A 20446-nucleotide genomic window follows, 5' to 3' on the forward strand; every position below is an offset into this window, starting at 1 on the left:
GCCTCGTGATGGCGGGATAGGACACGTGATGGCGGGATAGGACACGTGATGGCGGGACGGGCCACGTGATGGCGGGATAGGACACGTGATGGCGGGACAGGCCCCATGATGGCGGGATAGGACACGTGATGGCGGGATAGGACACGTGATGGCAGGACGGCCCCGTGATGGTGGGATAGGACACGTGATGGCGGGACGGGCCATGTGATGGCGGGACAGGACACGTGATGGCGGGATGCGACACGTGATGGCGGGACGGGCCCCGTGATGGTGGGATAGGACATGTGATGGTGGGACGGGCCCCATGATGGCGGGATAGGACACGTGATGGCGGGACTGGCCCTGTGATGACAGGATAGGACACGTGATGGCGGGATAGGACACGTGATGGCGGGACTGGCCCTGTGATGACAGGATAGGACACGTGATGGCGGGATAGGACACGTGATGGCGGGACGGGCCCCGTGATGGCAGGATAGGACACGTGATGGCGGGATGCGACACGTGATGGCGGGACGGGCCCCGTGATGGTGGGATAGGACACGTGATGGTGGGACGGGCCCCATGATGGCGGGATAGGACACGTGATGGCGGGACTGGCCCTGTGATGACAGGATAGGACACGTGATGGCGGGATAGGACACGTGATGGCGGGACTGGCCCTGTGATGACAGGATAGGACACGTGATGGCGGGATAGGACACGTGATGGCGGGACTGGCCCTGTGATGACAGGATAGGACACGTGATGGCGGGATAGGACACGTGATGGCGGGATGGGCCCCGTGATGGCGGGATAGGACACATGATGGCGGGATGGGCCCCGTGATGGCGGGATAGGACACGTGATGGCAGGACTGGCCCCATGATGGCGGGATAGGACACGTGATGGCGGGACTGGCCCCATGATGGCGGGATAGGACACGTGATGGCGGGACTGGCCCCGTGATGACGGGATAGGACACGTGATGGCAGGGTAGGACATGTGATGGCGGGACAGGCCCGTGATGGCAGGATAGGCCTCTGAGGACCGAGCAGTCACTAAGTGAGGAACTGGCCGGTGGCGTACTGGAGCACACGTGCAGGGTAGAGGGGTGGCTCCCGGCCCAGAGGCTGGCGGAGGCTTGATCACACAACACAGGACTGGAAACGCAGGGTCTGGCCCTCTGTGGAACCTGCCACTCACGATATGCAGAGCTGTGGGCACCGACACCACAGATGGGGACGTCACGGATGGGTTAGCATGCGGGAGTCCCAGGGGAGACCTGTGAATCCCCGCAGCCTGGGACCAGGCACCTACGAGGAGGCCGTGGGGCATCCTTGAGAAGTGAACCCACAGCGTCACTCTGGCCAACAGGAAACAGCCCAGGTCCACTTGAGATCAGATCCAGACAGAGCCGGGAGGCCGCAGCGGGGCCCCAGGGTTCGCCCCTGCAACCACGCAGATTCCGGAGAAGTGGAGCGTGGCTTTAGCCCGGGGTCACAGGGGCCCTCACGAACAGGAAGACATAGGCGGCGGGAACAAACAGTGACACGCGGAGAATAATTTATCTTTTATTGAAATTGTTGATACTTTATATTACAGTAAAGTTGATTGATTGAAAAAAAAGTGAAGAGAAAAAAAATCAAATTTTTAAAAATACACTCATGTTTAAATCAAATAAGCCATACTAACTGGGCACAAACCAAAAACCTGTGGGGTGGTTTGCTTTTCAGTATATAATCCCACCAAGTCTATATACACGCTAAATGCAAGAAAAGTAATTAAACACTTCCGGAAGAGAGTCAGAGCCAGGGAGGAGCCCGGGACCCCCTCCCCCGCAGGGCACAGACCCCGAGCACAGCGCAGGGCTGGGGCGGGGCTCTGGCCCCACGCTTTCCATGCAATTTCCCTAAGTCGCGCGCTGTGCAAATTAAGGCTTCTTGTAGGTCAAATGGTTTGAGCAAAAACCTCTTTCTCCTTAAAAAAAAAATCAGCACAGTAAAAGGTGGCATCACGAGGGCCTGAGGACAGGAGACCCAGCCCCAAAGCTGGAAACGAGTCACCTTGCCGACGCCTCCACTCTAGTCACGCACCAGAAACCAAACCAGAACAAAACGAAACAGAAAGAAAAATTGTCACTCTTTGGGTGGGTTGTCGGGATTCACCAGCCGGTGAACACAATACTGATACGTGCTGTGCACGGCTGCGGCTGCCGCCGCCGGGCGGGCCCTCCGGAGCCCAAGCAGGCGGGGACCCCGTGCGCGCGCGCGCGTGCACGCACACGCACACGTGCGCCCCCTGGGATCAGACAGCCAAAAAGAGACAAGACGGAACGGAGGGCTCTGGGGGGGGGGGGGTGCGCTGGTGACAGCTCGAGACCCCCACACAAGCTGCCTGGCGGGGAGGGACTTGCTGCTTTCTGGTTCTTTCGCTTGTACTTTTCTGCAGACCTGAGTTAACTGTCGAGGTCAATAAATAGGGAGAGCTTTAAATGCTAACACGTACTGAGGAGGTGCCCTCGGCGGGGCCTAAAGCAGCGAGGGGCTTCTCCACCACAGCCCTCCGATCTGCAGCTCTGCCTGCGCGCGAGGACGTGGGGCAAGCCCTGGGACACGAGGCACCGCCCCTGGCCGATTCAAGCAGTGCCAAGTTCCCATGACTGTAAACAAATCGCAGAGGGGCCGCGCCCGGCCCCCCGCACCCTCTCCCCCGTCACAAAAACTCTTCCCTTTTGAAGCAGTTTTTGTTAAAGGCAAAAATCACGGAAGCGTCACCGAGTGGAAGTCTGATTTGGTTGGAGGCGCTCGGCTGGGCCCGCCCCACGCCCTCCTTAGGCACCGCGGAGTTAGATGTGTAAGAGGTCCTCGTCGCTGTCGTCGTGGAAGGAGGCCAGCTGGGCGGCGGCGGCGGCGGTGGCGGTGGCGGTGGTCGGCTTCGGTGGCACCGGCCGCGCCTTTCCCTTCCGCAGCTTCTCGCCTGGGACCAGCCCCACCCGGTCGTCCTCCCTCCCCCTGGGGACCTTGCGCTGAGGGAGCCTCCCGGGCTGGGAGCCGTCCGGCGCGGCCCCACGGCCCGGGGCCACCTTCAGCTCGGGGATGGTCAGCACCTCGTCCTCGCTGTCCTGCTCGTCCCCGTGCAGGGAGCTGAGGGCCTCGGCGCGCACGGCCTTGGTGGTGACGTGCCCGTTCTCCTGGCCCTCCTTCCCGGGCCGCGGGGCCGGCAGCTGGATCTCCTCCATCAGCCACTCGGTCTCGTTCTCCGTCTCCTCCTCCTTGTTCACCTGCCAGGGAGACAACAGAGACCCCTGCCATCCCGCTACGCGCCTCCATCCCAGCCCACCCGGGTCACAGAGCCGCCCGACGGGGGCAAGCTGGGCACACTGCCCGACGCCCTCCACCACCTCCAGGCCGCCCCCAGGGCCCTCCAGAGGGCGGCAGGGTGGGCGGACACTGCCGGCTCCCAGCAGGACGAAGCTGCCCACGGCACCTCCGGGCGCAGGCCGATGATGGCCAGCAGTGCTGGGGCCACATGGGCTCTTCTGGGCGAGGGGCCCGGCCGTGGGGGGCGGGGGTGGGGCTAGGGGAGCAGGAGCCACAGCAAGGACTTGGGTCAAAGGGGCGCGAATCTGGTGACAGAGCAAGAGCTGCAACTGTATTCGTATATGCCCTGTGACCTGGACGAGGCCGACCCCCAATGCTAGCACAAACAGCCCCCCAAAATCAGTGGGGACAACTTAAACACTCTGGGGAAGCCAGTGGCAATCACAGTGTGGGAAAACTGAAGGAAAACCACGGAAGTGTGTGAGGGAAAGAGGCTGGGGCCACGCTGCTTTCCTGTCCCCGTGGTGACGTCACCCTGCGCTGTGACCGCCCCAGGGCCGGCACCCAGCACCCCGCTACCTTGGAGTACTTGTAGGAGACGCTGGAGCTTCTCCGGCAGCAGCTGGTCAGCTTATTCATCACTGTTTCTCTGCAGAGGAAGAGACGGAGGTCAGCCGGGGAGCGGCGGGGGCACCGCGGAGGGTGCCGGGAGAGACAGTGCGCAAGCAAACGCCGGCCAGTGCCCTTCGCTAGCTCCACGTCCGGGGTCAGTGCCGCCCGGCCCCCCTCTCGCTGTGGCACACGTGGCAAACACTGAGGCTGCAGGGAGCGCCGGGGCCAGCCGGCCCCTGCCCCGCACCCAGGCCCCAGCTGCCCTGCACCACATCCAGGCCCCAGCTGCCCTGCACCACACCCAGGCCCCAGCTGCCCCTGCCCCGCACCCAGGCCCCAGTTGCCCTGCCCCGCACCCAGGCCCCAGCTGCCCTGCACCACATCCAGGCCCCAGCTGCCCTGCACCACACCCAGGCCCCAGCTGCCCCTGCCCCGCACCCAGGCCCCAGTTGCCCTGCCCCGCACCCAGGCCCCAGCTGCCCTGCCCCGCACCCAGGCCCCAGTTGCCCTGCCCCGCACCCAGGCCCCAGCTGCCCTGCCCCGCACCCAGGCCCCAGCTGCCCTGCCCCGCACCCAGGCCCCAGCTGCCCCTGCCCCGCACCCAGGCCCCAGTTGCCCTGCCCCGCACCCAGGCCCCAGCTGCCCTGCCCCACACCCAGGCCCCAGCTGCCCTGCCCCGCACCCAGGCCCCAGCTGCCCTGCACCACATCCAGGCCCCAGCTGCCCTGCCCCGCACCCAGGCCCCAGCTGCCCTGCCCCGCACCCAGGCCCCAGCTGCCCTGCCCCGCACCCAGGCCCCAGCTGCCCTGCCCCGCACCCAGGCCCCAGCTGCCCTGCACCATATCCAGGCCCCAGCTGCCCTGCCCCGCACCCAGGCCCCAGCTGCCCTGCACCACACCCAGGCCCCAGCTGCCCCTGCCCCGCACCCAGGCCCCAGCTGCCCTGCACCACATCCAGGCCCCAGCTGCCCAGCCCCGCACCCAGGCCCCAGCTGCCCTGCACCACAGGGCTCTCAGCTCCAGGCTCCCCACGGGAGGACCGGAAACTCCACTTGGCGATCACAGGACAATGACGGGTCCTCGCATTCAGCGAGGTGCAGCCAGCAGGGTGGCCCCGCACCTGGCCCACGCTTGCTTTAGGTTCGGGGACCAATGTCTGAAACGGGCACCTCCCCCACATGGCTGAGGGTCATGCCTGGAGGCGGCCTGTGGGCACGCCCACCTTCAGAAGCCCTCCCGCCACGGAAAGCTCTACTTGACCTTGACCTGTAGCCGGCTGCGCTGGCCCCTGCCCCGCGGCCGCCCGCTCTCCTCACCGCCTCTCCTTCTTGTAGAGCAGCAGGGTCAGCAGGCAGCCGGTGAGTGCCACCAGCAGCAGGCTGAGCAGCGCCCCCACGGCCTGGCTCCTCTCCGACAGCCCCCGGTGCTCCTGCTCATCTTGCTCCGTGTTCTCGCTGTCGAAGTCGCTGGAACGACACCGCAGGAAGAGACGTGTCACCGGCGGGGGCCCCGCCGGGGCACATCCCGGCGGCTTCCCGGAGGATGGCTGTGAGGCAGGGTAGGGGGCAGCGCAAAGCACGGAGCCGCTGGACCAGACACTGGGGATGCTGCCTGCTCGGAGCCTCTCCCGCCCCACGGGACCTCCCACACCCACTCTCTCTGCACCCTGAACGGATTCAGGGATGGGACAGTGTCTCAGATGCGGGACTCAGGCGCAGCCTCATCGCGCACCAGGGCTGTGCCCAGCCAGTGCTGCCCAGGCATGGGCACCACAGAGCCCTCGCCGAGCCTGTGCAACACAGCGGCCAGCACCGACGGTCACACTCACCGGGTAAGCAGTGCATCTCCGTGCCGCTGGACATTTACAGAAAGTAGTTAAAGACGAAGTCACGAGCGACACTCAGGGAGACCTGACCTTCTCGTCTCTGGCCCTGGCCGCAGAGGGCAGCACGGGCAGAGGCGGACCCGCACAGCGCCAGCAGCGAGGCTCTGCTGGCCACAGGAAGGGAGCGGCAACCCCAAGTCCACACGACGTCAGACCCTGAGGATGGCCGGTGCTCACTCAGAAAAGCACCGGTCAGGGCACGGCTGGCTCCCAAAGTGTTCAGACAACCGGCCGACTGCTGGCCCTTAAGCGAGCTCAGCATAAGCCCAACCGTCTCGTTCTAGAACATCAGCGGCCACAGGACAGCTGGGCATCCTGTCCCAGCGTGGCAGGGCGGCGTCAGCCTCCGCTCTGCCCCTCGAAGCCCGCAGACCCCTCCCCTCGAAGCCGGACCCCGAACCGCCACTCAGCAGCCCTGCAGAGCTACAAATGGCCTTCTGCTAGGGTGACACCTGCTACTTGTCATTCTTGCACCATGAGATTCTGAATTGCAGAGCCCGCGCTACTATGAAGTAAGAGAACACCTTGCAGGCACCGCCCCGGCCTCAGCTCCTGGTGGCTGTGCCTGCGCCATCGAAGCACCCAGGTCACGGAGAGGTCAGTGACCGCCTCTGGGTGGGCCTCTGCTCTTGGCTACAGCTTTGGTTGTCCTCCAAGTCTCTACGGCTTCGTCAGCCCTCCAGGCGCCTCCTGCTCCTGCCACCCACCCGTGGCTGAGAGACGTCTCCTGCTGCTGCCCGCCACCCCACGCCTGAGCTTTGAGGCCAGCCCTGCTGCCCCGCGTGCGCCGTGCTCCTGCACCCCCAGCAGGTACAACTTCTCAGCTCCACCACTGACAAGACCTCTGGGCTGGCTTCCTCCGAACCAACAGAGGCCAGGCAGGGGGCTGAGCGGAGGGCACCTACAGCCTCTACGTGGGAAAGCGCCGGGCGCCCATTTCCACAGCTTTTTAATCCCCATTCTGCCCACTCTGGTGCTTTCACAAAGAATCCTGGGGGCCGCCTTTCACCGTGTAACGGCTGCACCGGAACGCTTCAGCCATCCCAGCGCTGACCGCACCACGGCGAGCTGCCAACCCGGAGCCTCTCTGCGTGACTGTGGCCACGAGGCCTCAGCTCCTCGAACCTACGATGGCGTAGGACCAAGCTGGCCACTTGGGGCCGAGTTTACGCAAAAGGAAACGGACCTGCATCCCCCGCCCCCCACCGCCCAAATCCCTGCTTCAACTGCAGAACTCATTTTTCTCCCGGTCTTAACATCTCCACCCAGACACCGAGGAGCTTGTGAGAAATGGTGGCCTGCTGGGACAGGATGGAAAAAAGGCCAAGAGGAAGCAGGGGCATCACACGCCTCCCGGCGGAGGGCTCCCAGGCACAGAGGCCCCTCCGCCCTCCCCAGCCGGGACTCTCGGGCAGAAACACAGTCCCATTTGCTGCCACACACACCCGGCCTGCGGCGGAACTCCATCCATCCAGACGTGCCACTCAAACACCAACGAAGCCCCAGCACTTAACCACACTCACCAGGGCACGCCAGAAGGTCCTGGAAACGCAGGCGACACCCAGACGGCACCCGCCCACCAACAGCTGCGGGGGACCCTGGACACGCCAGGCGGTGGCCAGTCGGCCCTGGAGCCACCTGCTCACAGAGGCAGTACGGCCCCAGGGTGGTCGGTGGTGGGGATGCGGTGCCGACTAGGAGGGGCGCCTACCTCAGAGGGCACACGGCCGAGGTGTACCAGGAGAAGAGGTACTGGCAGTCGGCGGTCTCGTGGCTGAACTCCGGGACCCCATCCTGCACCAGCGGGTCACAGTGGAAGAAGATGGTGGAGGACACGGACTTGCTCTTGTCTTTTCCGCACTTGGAGGAAGACGTGAACACGACGTCCAGGTCGCCATCTGGGAAGCAGGAAGGACACACGGGACGCTGCCATCAGCTGCCCCACGGTGGCCCGAGTGACCCTCCTACCATCTGGGGGAGTCTGCAGACCTCCAGGCCTGTGGCAGGACGCTGCACCCAACGTCCCGGGGGGCACCCTGCCTCTGCTTCGGTGGCTTACAGGAGCCTCTGGACACACACATGCGGGGAGAATGTGCGCTGAAGAATTTAACCTCGCGAGGACGAAGGCCAGACCGTCACCACGTGACCTGGAGTGCAGTCGGCCATGCATGTCCGGCCCTCCCAGAGACTGAGGACAGTGACATGGACAGTCAACCCACCGATCAGACCCACGTCACGGAGAACCGGTGCAAACCCCGGACTCCGAGGCTCGGGCCCGCACCTGGCCGACCACCCTCCCAGGCACTGTCGCACACCGGGCTGTGACGGAAGCACGCCCGGATGCCACAGAAGAGGCCGACGAGGCTGTGCGTGTGCGGCCCCTCAGCTGACTTTACCCTTACACAGCCTCCTGCCCTGACAAACACAAACACTCTGCTTCCTCCAGCTGTGTGGGTGGAAGTCCCTGTGGCCGGCCACTGCTGGGGAGCCAAGAAGGGACACGAGTGTAGTGTGTGAGCTGGACAGGCCCCCGAACCAAGTGGGGCCCGGAGGCAGGGGATGTGCGGGCGCAGCAGGGCCCAAGGTCTTGCTCAGGACAGGCTGAGGCCGGGCAGAGCCACACCTGGGCTACAGGGGGGCTTTGCGGTTCTACCCTCTTGAATGAATAAAAAAGTTCATTCATTTCTTCGTGAAAGTAGAGCTCCTTTCTGGTCTTACTGAGTGAAAAAGTGAAGCTATCTGAAAAGGATTTTATTAGCCAAGACTAAATGCACACACACACACACACACGTGCACGTATGCACACACACGTGCATGTATGCACACACATACATGTGCATGTATGCACACACGCGCTCACAGCTGGGGATTCCAGAAAGCCTAACGTGAAGGTGTTGACTCCTCACCCGTGCAAGGCTGTGGAGCCTGACTGTGCCTGAGCCACGGGAGGCTGGCATGGGCTGAGGCACCCTGCACGGGCCTAGCAGGAGTAAGGCCCCCAGGGAACAGGACAGCACCAGGGGCGCAGGAGTGGCCAGCAGCTTACGAGCCTGGACAGCACGCGAGGTCTGCCAAAGCGCCGTCCTGCTCTGTTGACAGGAGTGTGCACTTCTCGTCCCTGCCCTAAAGGCCAACCAACATTCACCGGGCACCTCTGTGGGGCCAGGCGCCGAGGGCCCAGGACAGCGAGGGAGGCAGAGCGAGGGCCGTTTGAGTGCGGGCTTTGCCTCTGAATGATGGGCGGATTTTGCTACAGGGGCCACACACTCAGTGACCAGCGTCCGGGTGCAGGAGCCCTTCTTCATCTGGGTAACCTGGGTTTTTCGCCATACTTCATGGTTTGGAAAGTTCACACATTCATGCAGCGCCAAGACCAAGCTGTGAGAAGTGTGTGGCAGCTGTGACGCCGGTGCTGTGGCTTGGACAGGGCTCGCGGTGTCCCCAGGGGGTCCCGTGTGGAGATTTAACCCTGCTGTGAGGCAGCAGGAAGGCGGAAACTCAACCCGACCTAGCGTGCAGGGGTGGGGCTCTGGGGAAGTAGTTAGGATCAGGTACAATCACCAGGGTGGGCCCCGGTGACTGAGAAGAGAGAGGCCAGAGGGCACACTTGCGCACGGCCCCTCTCTCCCAACGCACACCCTTGGCTGCTCGGGACTGCCAGCCAGCGGCCATTGCCAGTGTGGCCTTAAATCTCTGTGAGATGAGTGTAAATAACCCTTTCCTCCTTAGGAACCTACCCAGCAGCCTCAGGCACTTCCTGTCGGAAACAAGAAACGTTCCCATCCTGACAGCAGCTGCCTCCCAGGAACGTGCTGTCATGGCCGGCAGGCAACAAGACGACCCTTCCTGGCGCCGGCCTCGTGGCCGCCACCCAGGGGCCGGCCTCGTACTGCCTTGTTAAGCCAGGAGGAGGCCTTCGCTCAGATCCAATTCTAACATTACGCGTCTCGACCTTCTCCCTTATTCTTTTGACACACATGAAATTGCTCAGCCTTAGCTGGAATTTCAAGAAAAAGAGGTGTCCTGCCCAAAACCAAGTCGAAGGTAACTGTGACTGGCAGGCCTTGCCCAGAGCCACCGCAGCACCTCTGGGAGCACCAGGCTTTGATGGCCGAGATGTAATTTCCCTACAGTGAGACGCTCGGGCCTCTCGCATCACGGCTGACACAGCTGTGCCTCACACAGCACAGACCAGAGCAGAGTTCTTGTCTGAGCTCACACTTCCGCAGCCGGGAAGCCACGGTGGAGAGGCCGTGGAGTTCTTCCTCGGAGGAAGTCACACATGGCACATTGCAGGAAGCAGTTATCCTCAATGTGACACGACCAGGAAGTCGTAACCCTGGACATACGTGACAGGAAGCAGTTACCCTGAACATGACACAACCAGGAAGCAATTACCCTGAACGTAGTATTTGGTTCTTTCCGAAGTGCCCACTTTCCTGCTGAAGCGCTGGTCATTGGGCTTGACCTGGCACACGCTGGCCCCAGAGCATCCTGGGTGTGTGGGGCTGGTGAGCGAGGACAGCTGGATCTCGTACAAGTAGGCATCCCCGTTGGCCCTCATGTCCCCAGAGGCGCTGAACAGCCTGGACAGGAGAGATGACAGCAACTCAGGTCTTCCAGAAGCCCTTTCTGACATGACCCAGGGTCCTCGGAGACACTGCAGGTCCCAGGAGGCTGCCCTGAGCTGGGGCGGCTCCTCCACAGCCCCAGTGACCGCAAGGACAGCAGCTCTGAGCCCGTGGCCTCGCCCACCCTGCTGTGGGGGGCACGATTTTCCCGAATGCGGAGATCACTGGCACCACGGCGCATCTGCCCCTTCGCAGGCAGTGGGCATGGCAGTCACCCGGGCCGCTGGACCCCAGGAACGGCCAGGGCCCTGCTGAGAAGCTGACCTTCCCCCAGGAGCCGCTAAGTCAGGACACTGCCAGGCGCCCACGCTTTCAGAAGACTGTCTTCAACCGCGGGCGGGGCGGGAGGTGAGAACTGCCCGTCGCTGGCGTCCAGCACGCAGCAGTGGAGTCACGTGCTCTTGGTTTAAGCACAGCATGATGACCACTCCAGCGACAGTACTGGAACACGCAGACCTGCCTGTCCCGCAACGCTCCCGCTAGACAAAGACCCACGTGCTTGGCTTCTCTAGAGTAAGTTTCGGTGCTCAAAAGGCCAGGGCTTACTTGAAATAAATGTCGCCGAGGCTGACGCTCCTGCCGTTGATGGGGTTGATGATGGTCCCGTTCTCCATGTGCACCTCCTGGGGCTTCACAGCACAGGCCGCCCGGGAGTACCAGCTGAAGTAGTAGGTGCAGCTGTCAATGTCAAACCTGCACGCAAGGAGGCACCGCGTGGTCACTCGCCCCGCCAGCCGCGACAGACGACCGTGGGACAGACTGGCAGCGGCGTGCCGGCCGCGACCCAGGCACAGCCACTTGGGTTCGAAGGCCTCCCTGACAACGCCCGGGGCTGTGCGGGCCCAGGCGGCACGGAAGCAGCTCTGTGCGCGCTTTGTCCCAGCACTGTCTGAGCGCGTCGGTCAGGGACGTGGAAAAGGAAGCAAGCATTCTGTTGGCAGCTCTTAAAATCTGGAAATGGCGTCACACGTCTTTATTGGGAAGGCAGAGAGACAGGTACCTCCCGTCTGCTGGCTCACACCCCACACTGCCCACCCCGGCCGGGCTGCAGCCAGGAGCTGGCAACTCTGTCCAGTCTCCCACGTGAGTGCCGTTGGCAGGAAGCTGGAATCAGGAGTGGAGTCGAGACGCAAACCCAGGCACTCACATGGACACAGGCGGTCCAAGAGGCAGCTTTACCACCCCCACCTCATCCCACGCATAATTTAAAAGTTAAAAAAAATTGCTCCTATGGGCCGGCGCCGTGGCTCACTAGGCTAATCCTCCGCCTAGCGGCGCCGGCACACCGGGTTCTAGTCCCGGTTGGGGCACCGGATTCTGTCCCGGTTGCCCCTCTTCCAGGCCAGCTCTCTGCTGTGGCCAGGGAGTGCAGTGGAGGATGGCCCAGGTGCTTGGGCCCTGCACCCCATGGGAGACCAGGAAAAGCACCTGGCTCCTGGCTCCTGCCATCGGATCAGCGCGGTGCGCCGGCCGCAGCGCGCCGGCTGCGGCAGCCATTGGAGGGTGAACCAACAGCAAAGGAAGACCTTTCTCTCTGTCTCTCTCTCTCTCACTGTCCACTCTGCCTGTCAAAAAAAAAAAAAATTGCTCCTAGACTTTTGACTCATAAATTAATAAATCCTCAATGTCCGGGATGCCTTTTTCCAAGCCCAGCGTCCAGAAAGTACAGTTAGTCATCAGCAGCTCAGAGGTGCCCCCTGTTGGCCAAAGTCCCCCTAGCACCAGATGCAGTGCTGCTGGAGAGAGAACTGCCCAGGCGTAGGCCCCATGGCTTCTGGGTCCCAGAGGGGCTGCTGGACAGGCCTAGCTCCACGGTGCGTTCGCTAAGCTAGCGAGGCAGGGGCCCTGTGTTAGTCCACACTCTGCTCCTGGGACCGCCAGCGGCTCTCGCTCCCAGCCTGCTCCCCACGCACACGCGCTGCCAGGCACCCGGTGGGGACCACAGGAGGAATCCTGAAGTGCTCCCTGCTCAGGGCGCCCCTGCACAGCTCCGCCTGGCCCCGGCTCCTCACCTCGTGAACGTAGGTTTGCCCACTGTCTTTGCACAGGTCAACTCTATCACGGAGGACGCGGTCTTATTTTCCCCGCACGGATAACCCTTGGAGTAAGTGATGGTCACTTTGTCATCTGAAACACACAGAGGTTTGCACCAATGTTAATTTCCAGGGTGTTAAAAAAGACCTCAGCGTTGGAGTCGGAATCTACGTTAAGGACTGGGACTTCTGCCTCTCTGGGGGTTTGCTGGCCCGACCTCATCACCACCTGTACCACACCGCCTCGGCAATGGCAAGGCGCGGGCTCCTCCCAATCTTTCTAGGATGCTTCCAGTGCCTTCAGGACCCAGGAGCTGGGCCACGCCCTCACCTACGGCGGCGTCATCACGCACCTGTCTGCCACGCTCTCCTGACAGTGGTAACAGGGTCCCAGTGATAACAGGGCAGGAGTGGACCACGCGAGGAGCCAGAGGCAAAGCCGCCTGCATTTGCTGGGCTCTGCTGGCCCTGAGTGGAGCTCGTCTGCTTTTGTGGGTGCTATGATGGAGGAAAGCCCTCAGCCCGCTAACCTAGAGTCTAGGAGAAACACACGCTCAGGCTCGAAGGTGCAGTCCACAGGGCTGCGGGGCGGCCCAGCCTGGACCCTCGTGCCCGTGCCCAGACCCTGCTGGCGGCTGCCTCGGTGCCTTGCTGGGAGCGGTCTGAGCCCAGCCCGTCTCCCTGGGGCACAGCCCGGGGTCTTCAGGAGGGGCACACGCCCTCTAGCCTGACCTACACGCATGTATGTCCCCTTCACGTGGCAGGAAGAACACGGCGCAGCACTAGCGAATGACACGCCCAGCACTGCTGGACCAGGGGCTCTCGGCTCTCAGCCCTGCCTCGTGAGTGCGTTTTGGATACCGGCTTCTGTGTACAGTTTTACAGGAGCTCCCCCGTTTCAAGGGATCCAAGACAGGTTTTGAGCAGTGTAGCTCCCCCGTACCAGCTGGGCAAACGTGCGACTTCTGTACCTGGGCTGCCTGATCCAGGAGGCCGACGCCAGCACCTGCCCCCAGTGTTGCGACTGCTGCACTTTGAACGTGGCCCTCAAGGTGCCCGTGCTGGAAACCCAATCTCCATAGCAACAGTGCTGGGGCAGAACTGGGAAGGTCAGAGGTCACGAGGCTTCTGCCCTCCCGGACGGATCCATGCTGGGACCACGAGGGCAGGTTTGTTATCACGGGGAAGGGGGGGTCCTTATGAGAATGAATTGGGTCCCCTTTCCTGTGTCTGGCTCTCTGCTGGCCCGTGCACCATGGGATGAGGCGGCAGGAAGGCCTGAGCACGTGCAGCACCCCCAGAGCCACTGCGGCACCGGCCTCAGGTGCCCTCCGGCAACACAAGACAGACTGAGACCACCAGCACACAGAGCCGTGGCTGATAAACGTCAGCCTCTCTCACAGAAGTCCGCCTCCTGCCCCATGGACGGTATTCCCTGAATGGATGCTGGGGTTTTCTACAGGCGGTGTTGTTTTTGGAGCCAAAGACCTCCCTTTCCCCACCCCCTCCTCACCCTCACCCAACACCGGACATCAGGCCCAGGTGTCTCCCCGGGGGAGAGCATGAACTCTACCCAGCAGGCCCTGCCAGCCCCCAAGATGGTGCTCACCAACCTGATTAGTGAAACCTTAATAGTTCAGCCTTAGTCGGTTACAGGAGGCTGAGGGAAAGGCTGGCCGAGCACCCAGAGAGCCGAGGCGAGAGGGGAGCACCCGCTGGACCTCCACCACCCTGGCCCTGCCCAGACAACAAGGACCCGGCAGCAAGAGCCAGCACGGGTCTCGGGTTGGAGGTCGGCCAGCCCTTCACAGCCGGGGACTCCCCACGCTGGCCTGCAGGACCTGGGTTTCATTTGTATCAGCGTGACAGGCTCCCTCCTCATCTTCCATTTCAACATCCTGAGCAGACAGAAGCCATTCTGGTCTCATCTGGACGACCTGGAGAACCTCGCCCTATCCTAACAGGCAACGGAAAATGCCTTTCTCCCCCTGCCCCTCTGACACAGCCCAGCCATTCTCACGCCGGGGAGGCTGCCCGCCTCGGGCACGCGCTGGTGTAACACCTGCCACTCAGTGGTCAACCGCCAGGTCCAAGTCCCATTACAACTCTCCAAGCCGCCATTCCTATTCTTCACATTGCTGAGACGCTACTCCTGCATCCTCTCAGGGAGGACGCTAAGCGCCCGACCCCTGGTCTCCCAGGCAGCTGGGCCCCCAGGCACTCAGTCCCAAGTGCAGCTGTGAGGACTCCCCCGTCGCACTGAGGACAGCCCGGCCTCCAGACCCGGACAGGCCCAACTCACCCACGACGTCCAGTTTCTGCGTGTGAACAAGGCCCAAGGCCTGCACTTGCCCGGTGGGGCTCTTCTTGCAGATGCTGGCTCTTTCCGAGCAGTCGAGGGGCCCCTTGTAGATCCTCTGACACAAGTTGATAAAATACCTGCGAGGTGACGCAAGGGACCGGGGAGAGGCACGAGTCAGTCCCCGCCCTGGCAGAGCGCAGCGCGAGGGGTCCTCTCCTAGTGCACTAACGAGTGCACTAACGTAGCTTTTCTGGTACTGACAGGAGGTGACCACTGCAGAGGGACCTCACCCACGCAAGCCTGCAACACCGCAACAAGGAAGACTGTGGAGCCGGGACCGGCAGCGGGGAGCATGACCCGAGGTCACTTTCATCCTGCTGCTTACCACACCCCTGCCCTGTGCCCAGGCCGTGCAGAGCTATGAGTGCCCAGTTCTTCCAAGGATCAGAGAAATTCAGCACCCCCGCCCCTACCTGAACACAGGAGGGCCCCTGCACGGGCACAAGTCAGACCAGCCTACGCCCAGCAGGCCAGCACGTCTGGGTCGCAAAGGCTGTTTCCATTCACCAGAAGCCACGCCCCCACCGCGGCGCACCTTGACAGGTGGGCACCCCCCAGTGCATGATCGAAATTAAGCCACCTGAGCATCACACAGGTGGGGTGCTCCCATCTCCTGTACCCCTCGGCTACTGCCAAGGGGCCCCCGAGCTGCCGCCCCTCCACAGCACAGCAGTGAAGGCCCACGGGGCAGGGACTCACGTGGCTCCTTCGTGGACGAAGAACCAGGATCCGGTGAGGGAGGACAGCAGCCGCAGGTCGTAGGTCTTGTGCTTCTGGACGAACTTGCACTCCATCTTCTCGGGAGGGCAGACCACTTTGGTCTTCCACTCGAAGGTCACCTCGCACCCGCGCACTTCACTCAGGACCCGTGGCTTCCCGATGTCCTCATCCTCGTCACACCTGAATATGATTGTGGATGTCCGGTGGCTGTTGGCTGGGGGCAGCAGGAGAGAACCGGTCAGACCTCGGCCATGCTGGGCTCACCGAGTCCGCCCTGCCAAGCCGCCACACTGGGCACCAGCGGCCGTGCCCCACGTGCCGCCCTGGCCACAGCCCACTTGGTTCCACTCTTGCAGGAGACAGCATCTCACTGTGCTTGCAGACAACCGGACGAGGACGAGGGGGACAGGCGCCAACAGACGCCTCAGAGCGACCTCAAGCCCCTGGGCAGGCCATTCACAAGAATCCCATCACTTTCCCTGGGTTCACCCACCTCGCTCTCCTGGGAGCTCACGTCACGTGAGGGGACCCTCTAGCGACATGGGTCTCCAGCGAGACAGGAGCCAGGGCTCCAGGTCTGGCTTACCAGCCCCAGCCGGACCGTGCCTGCCTGGCAGCAGCAGGGCACGGAGCCCCTGGGTTTTCTTTTCTTTTTTTTTTTTTTTTTTTTTGACAGGCAGTTAGTGAGAGAGAGAAAGGTCTTCCTTCTGTTGGTTCACCCCCCAAATGGCTGCTACTGCCGGCGCGCTGTGCCAATCCAAAGCCTGGAGCCAGGTGCTTCCTCCTGGTCTCTCATGCAGGTGCAAGGCCCAAGCACTTGGGCCATCCTCCACTGCCTTCCCAGGCCACAGCAGAGAGCTGGACTGGAAGAGGAACAACCGGGACAGAATCCGGCACCCCAACCGGGATTAGAACCTGGGGTGCCAGTGCCGCAGGCAGAGGATTAGCCTATTGAGCCACAGCACCAGCCCCTGGGTTTTCCTACACGCTCACGACCCCCCCACGAGGGGCAGGGACTCTGCTGAGGCACAGATCTGAGCCAGCGGCTGCACACAGTTGTGGGGACACAATTCCCTCCAGCCGGGGAGGGGTCCTGCGGGCCTCCCGGCATCCACATCAGCACAGCTGTGCTGCAGCCACAGACGGCCACCCCCACGTCCGGCAGAGCGACCGGAGGTTTTTCTGAGAGCAGCCCCAGGAGACCAAGTTCTGGCAGCAGAAGCCCAGCCATCACTGACCGACGCCTGCTGCCGGGACGTGGCGCCCCACTTACACTGCCTGCAGAAGCCCCACTCGTGGTCTCGGTCATAGTCCGAGGTGGTGCTGCACCACAGCTTGGCCCTGTTCTCCACGACACACTCCTCGTAGCTCTTGCCCTTGAAGGTGAACGGGAAGACGCAGGGGTCGCCTTCGTCGGTTTCTGGGGAGAAGAAGGTGAAGTGAACGACGCAGGCTTGGCGCTGTTAGCGGTACCTGGCCAGGCACGACCACTCGAGGGCCTATGTGGAGCCTGAAGGAGCTGCCCTCCGTCCCAATCCACCTACAGGATGCGCGAGATCCCCTCCCGAGACCACCCGAGGCCAGGGGGCATGGGGACGTGGGAGGCCCCCGCACTGGGGGGCTTCCCTCCTCGGCTTCACCATCTGCGCACCTGCGTGTTTATCACGCTGAGAGATTTACCTGGAGGGCAGGGGTCACCATTCATGTAACTCAGGATGACCGCCTCGTCCTGGTGCCTGTAGTCCAGCTGCATGGACGCCAGCCGTCCGAAAGACGCCCCCTTGGTCCCCGAGAGCAGGCAGACGCCTCCGTCCTTACAGCCCCCCTCGTCCAGCCCGGCGGCCGCGGTGCACACCCCCACGCTGTACGTGCGCGAGTCTCGGGTCACCTGGGCAGGCAGACACGACGTGTGGCTGTGAGTGGAGCGGCGGCCCCTCCCATGCGGCAAGGGCTGCACAGGCGCTCCTGCCTTCTCCCCTGGCCCCGGGCCTGCCCCCAGAGGGTGACCAATGTACTGTGGGCTCCCAGGGCTTCACCCTCCCTCCGCCCTCAGGCCCAGCTTCTCTCTCCTCCGGGGATCCAGGGGCTGTGAGGACAGAGGCAGAGGTTCTGCCTCCCTGCCCACATCGCCCTCTGCAGGCTGTCCCCCGAAGTGCACCTGTCGGGAGGGCTCTGTGACCGAAGCAGAGGTGGCAGCCGAGCTTGGCTGGGGGCCCACGGCCTGGTAGCTGCGCTGTCTGACTCGGTGATCGCCACATCACAGGGCCTGGCTCTAGCCAGCAGGGACCACTACCTCAGCGGCAGTCCAGACACAGGCCAGAGGCTCGGGACAGCATTGACTCACATACTTGAGTTTCTTGAGGCTGGGGGCACGGCCTAGCTCCCTGCACCCATCTCCTCTGGTGCCGGCTCCTCCTCACCGTAAAGTCAGGTTGGGGACACAGAGGAACTGCCTGCAGCCTGCTGCCCGCCATGCTAGACCCGGCCCCGCCCAAGGGTGCACGACCACATGGGCGTCCCCCAGCCCACTCTCCGCCTGGGACATGGAGGACCCCACTGTCAGCCTCCCTGAGCATCTGGCCCTCACAAAACCCACCCCACTCAGGACAGGCGCACTGTGACCCAGGGCACGAGGTGGGCAGTAACCAGGCTGACCACAGTCCCCTCCCGGCCCTGCCAAGATGACCACCCCGACGGCCACAGACCGCACGCGACCTGAGAGCGCAGAGCGTGCCAGCAGCGGCCAGGCAGGCCCCGTGGCCGGCGGCTCCCCCGGAGCACCTACCTTGAAGGTGTTCCTGGAGAGGCTGGACAGGTTGAAGCTGTAGAGGAGTTGCTCGTCCGTCAGCGCGCAGCCGTCCGTCCTCACCTCATCGGGACACACGATGGGCGTCTCCCACTCGAACACGAAGTCACACTCACTGGTCCTGATCAGCTTAGGAGTGCCCTGCGGGTGGGAGGAGCGTGTGGGAGACAGAGGTGGGGGCAGAGTGGAGGCGACGGGCAAGCTTTGGCAGCAGGTGGGGGAGAGAGGCTGTCCTCAGGGCACAGACGGGCAGCCCTGACTCCACCCGACACACCCCTGCAATGCCCAGCTAGCCCCAGGTCACTGTCCCTTCCTCAGACACAGAGGGTGTCCGGGGGCCATGCAAACGCCCAGTGGAAGCAAGGGAGAGGCCTGCTCCAGGCCTCCCAGAGGAGTCTGGGCACAAGGAGTGAGCGCCCTCACCCCCGACTCCTCACTGGGGGCATTCACAGTGCAGATCAGTTCTTGGGTCAGCTTCTCTACCCCCTGCCTCGCCCAAATCCACAAAGACAGGTGAGGTGGCTGTCAGGGGCTCCCTCTCCCCGCTGCCGAGACTCGCTGTGACTCATGGGAGCACAGGGGAAAGTCTCTCCCAGCCTCCCCAGAGTGGGTGCTCACTCAGCACGAGCACCGATCGTTGGCCAAGTACAGTCACGGTGCCCTGCGCGGCAGGAGACAATCAAGGACGCCCAGCCACGCTGCGGAGTGGACACATCTGCAGGATGCCCTCGAGAGAAGGAGGCGCTGGGGGAGACACGCACCTTCCTGCAGGGTACAGCACCCGGCCCTGTGCCACACGTGCCCTCAGGGTGACACCACAGGGTCCCGTGGCATCCACGTGCGCACACACACACACACACGCACGTGTGCGCGGGGCAGACTGCAGCAGCTTCGCCCTTCCGTGCCGACTCATCTCCAGTGGTGCCCGAGCAGACGCATGCGCACGGGCCCGGGGGTGCCCTGGCCTCGACACGGAGCAGCCCCGAGGCAGCAGCTCCTTCCGCGCCCCTGCAACTGCTGTCTCGCCTCCACGTCAGGCAGCAATTCCACATACGCGCTTCCTCCCCCCTGACCCGTGCTGCCCGGCTCCCCCAGCGGCGCCCCGGCGGCGGGCGGTCTCAGCGGCCACTCACCATGCTGATGCCCCTCTTGCAGTGGAAGGCGATGAGAGAGGTATAGTTGAAATGCTTGTCCGCCTGGCAAGGAGTGGTGCTCTCGAAATTCAGGTAAATCTCGTTGGCCACTGGATTGAATATCGGAGGGCCTGTCACCCGGCCGATGTCCTGGACAGAGACGAGAGCAGAGGGAGGTTCCGGAAGTTGTCTCTATGCAAATCACACCCGATCAGTCAGGAAAATGAGCAGCAGAGATTTTTCGGCACCAAAATGAACTTTGCATTCTGTTTCCCAGGACTTTCTGAAGCTCCCGCACACACACGCCTCCCTCTCCATGGAGGCATCGCCGCGGCACGTGCAGACCACCTGGCTACACCGCGCCCACGCGGGGACTGACTCCGGTTTGACAACCCGACACAGGGCGACCCAGGAGAAAAACGCTGCAGACTGCGCTTCTCGGAAAGCGGCCGTCCATCGTGGACCCCGGCCCCACAGCCAGAAGGAAGCAAGTTTATCCAGCAGCCTCCCTGCCTCGCACGGCTGCAGCTTCACTGACTCCGTACTGCCCACTCTGCTCCCCTGCGGCAGCGCCACGCGCGGCACCCGGCTCTGCCGAGGACACCCGGGTATCTACAGCAGGACTCACCCTCACGCACACACACCGCAGATACACATGTCGAAAGGGAAGCTCTTGACGTGCATTTTAAATACTAAACCAGACCAAGAATCTGACGGATAAAAAAAAGCCCTGAATGCAAGTCACAGAGATAATTTTTAAAGACCTGAATCTGCACTGGAAAACGCTAGTGGGAGACCAGCCAAAGCTTCTCAGACCTGCTCCTCCCTTTGCTGAACACGGCGCTTGCGTTGAACAAGTGTTAACAGAGAAACCAAACTCGGCCAATGCCCTTTCTGGGATAAATCCTCGCAGCTGCTCCTGACCACGTGGGCCCTGAGGCTCCCAGGCTGCCTGAGAAGCGC

The 20446-nt window shown here is 62.8% G+C and overlaps 1 protein-coding gene across 3 annotated transcripts in view; it reads right to left on the bottom strand.

Moving 5' to 3' along the window:
• Positions 1 to 1540: 1540 nt before the first annotated feature.
• IGF2R (insulin like growth factor 2 receptor) overlaps positions 1541 to 20446 on the bottom strand; it is a 107465-nt gene continuing 88559 nt past the window's right edge. For all 3 annotated transcript variants that reach the window (XM_051854188.3, XM_089332502.1, XM_070074597.2), the window contains 13 exons: positions 19484 to 19633; positions 18330 to 18491; positions 17225 to 17432; positions 16818 to 16964; positions 15524 to 15758; positions 14765 to 14901; positions 12442 to 12556; positions 10976 to 11122; positions 10197 to 10384; positions 7510 to 7696; positions 5230 to 5379; positions 3882 to 3951; positions 1541 to 3262 (listed from right to left, as the gene is read on the bottom strand). In XM_051854188.3, coding sequence (XP_051710148.2) covers positions 2828 to 3262; positions 3882 to 3951; positions 5230 to 5379; positions 7510 to 7696; positions 10197 to 10384; positions 10976 to 11122; positions 12442 to 12556; positions 14765 to 14901; positions 15524 to 15758; positions 16818 to 16964; positions 17225 to 17432; positions 18330 to 18491; positions 19484 to 19633 — 2331 coding nt within the window. In that variant the 3' untranslated portion in view covers positions 1541 to 2827. The remainder of the gene's footprint in view (positions 3263 to 3881; positions 3952 to 5229; positions 5380 to 7509; positions 7697 to 10196; positions 10385 to 10975; positions 11123 to 12441; positions 12557 to 14764; positions 14902 to 15523; positions 15759 to 16817; positions 16965 to 17224; positions 17433 to 18329; positions 18492 to 19483; positions 19634 to 20446) is intronic.

Source organism: Oryctolagus cuniculus, chromosome 5 (genome assembly GCF_051225735.1).
Source record: "Oryctolagus cuniculus isolate XC-2025 breed Fujian yellow rabbit chromosome 5, ASM5122573v1, whole genome shotgun sequence".
In the NCBI taxonomy this organism is placed as follows: Eukaryota; Metazoa; Chordata; class Mammalia; order Lagomorpha; family Leporidae; genus Oryctolagus; species Oryctolagus cuniculus.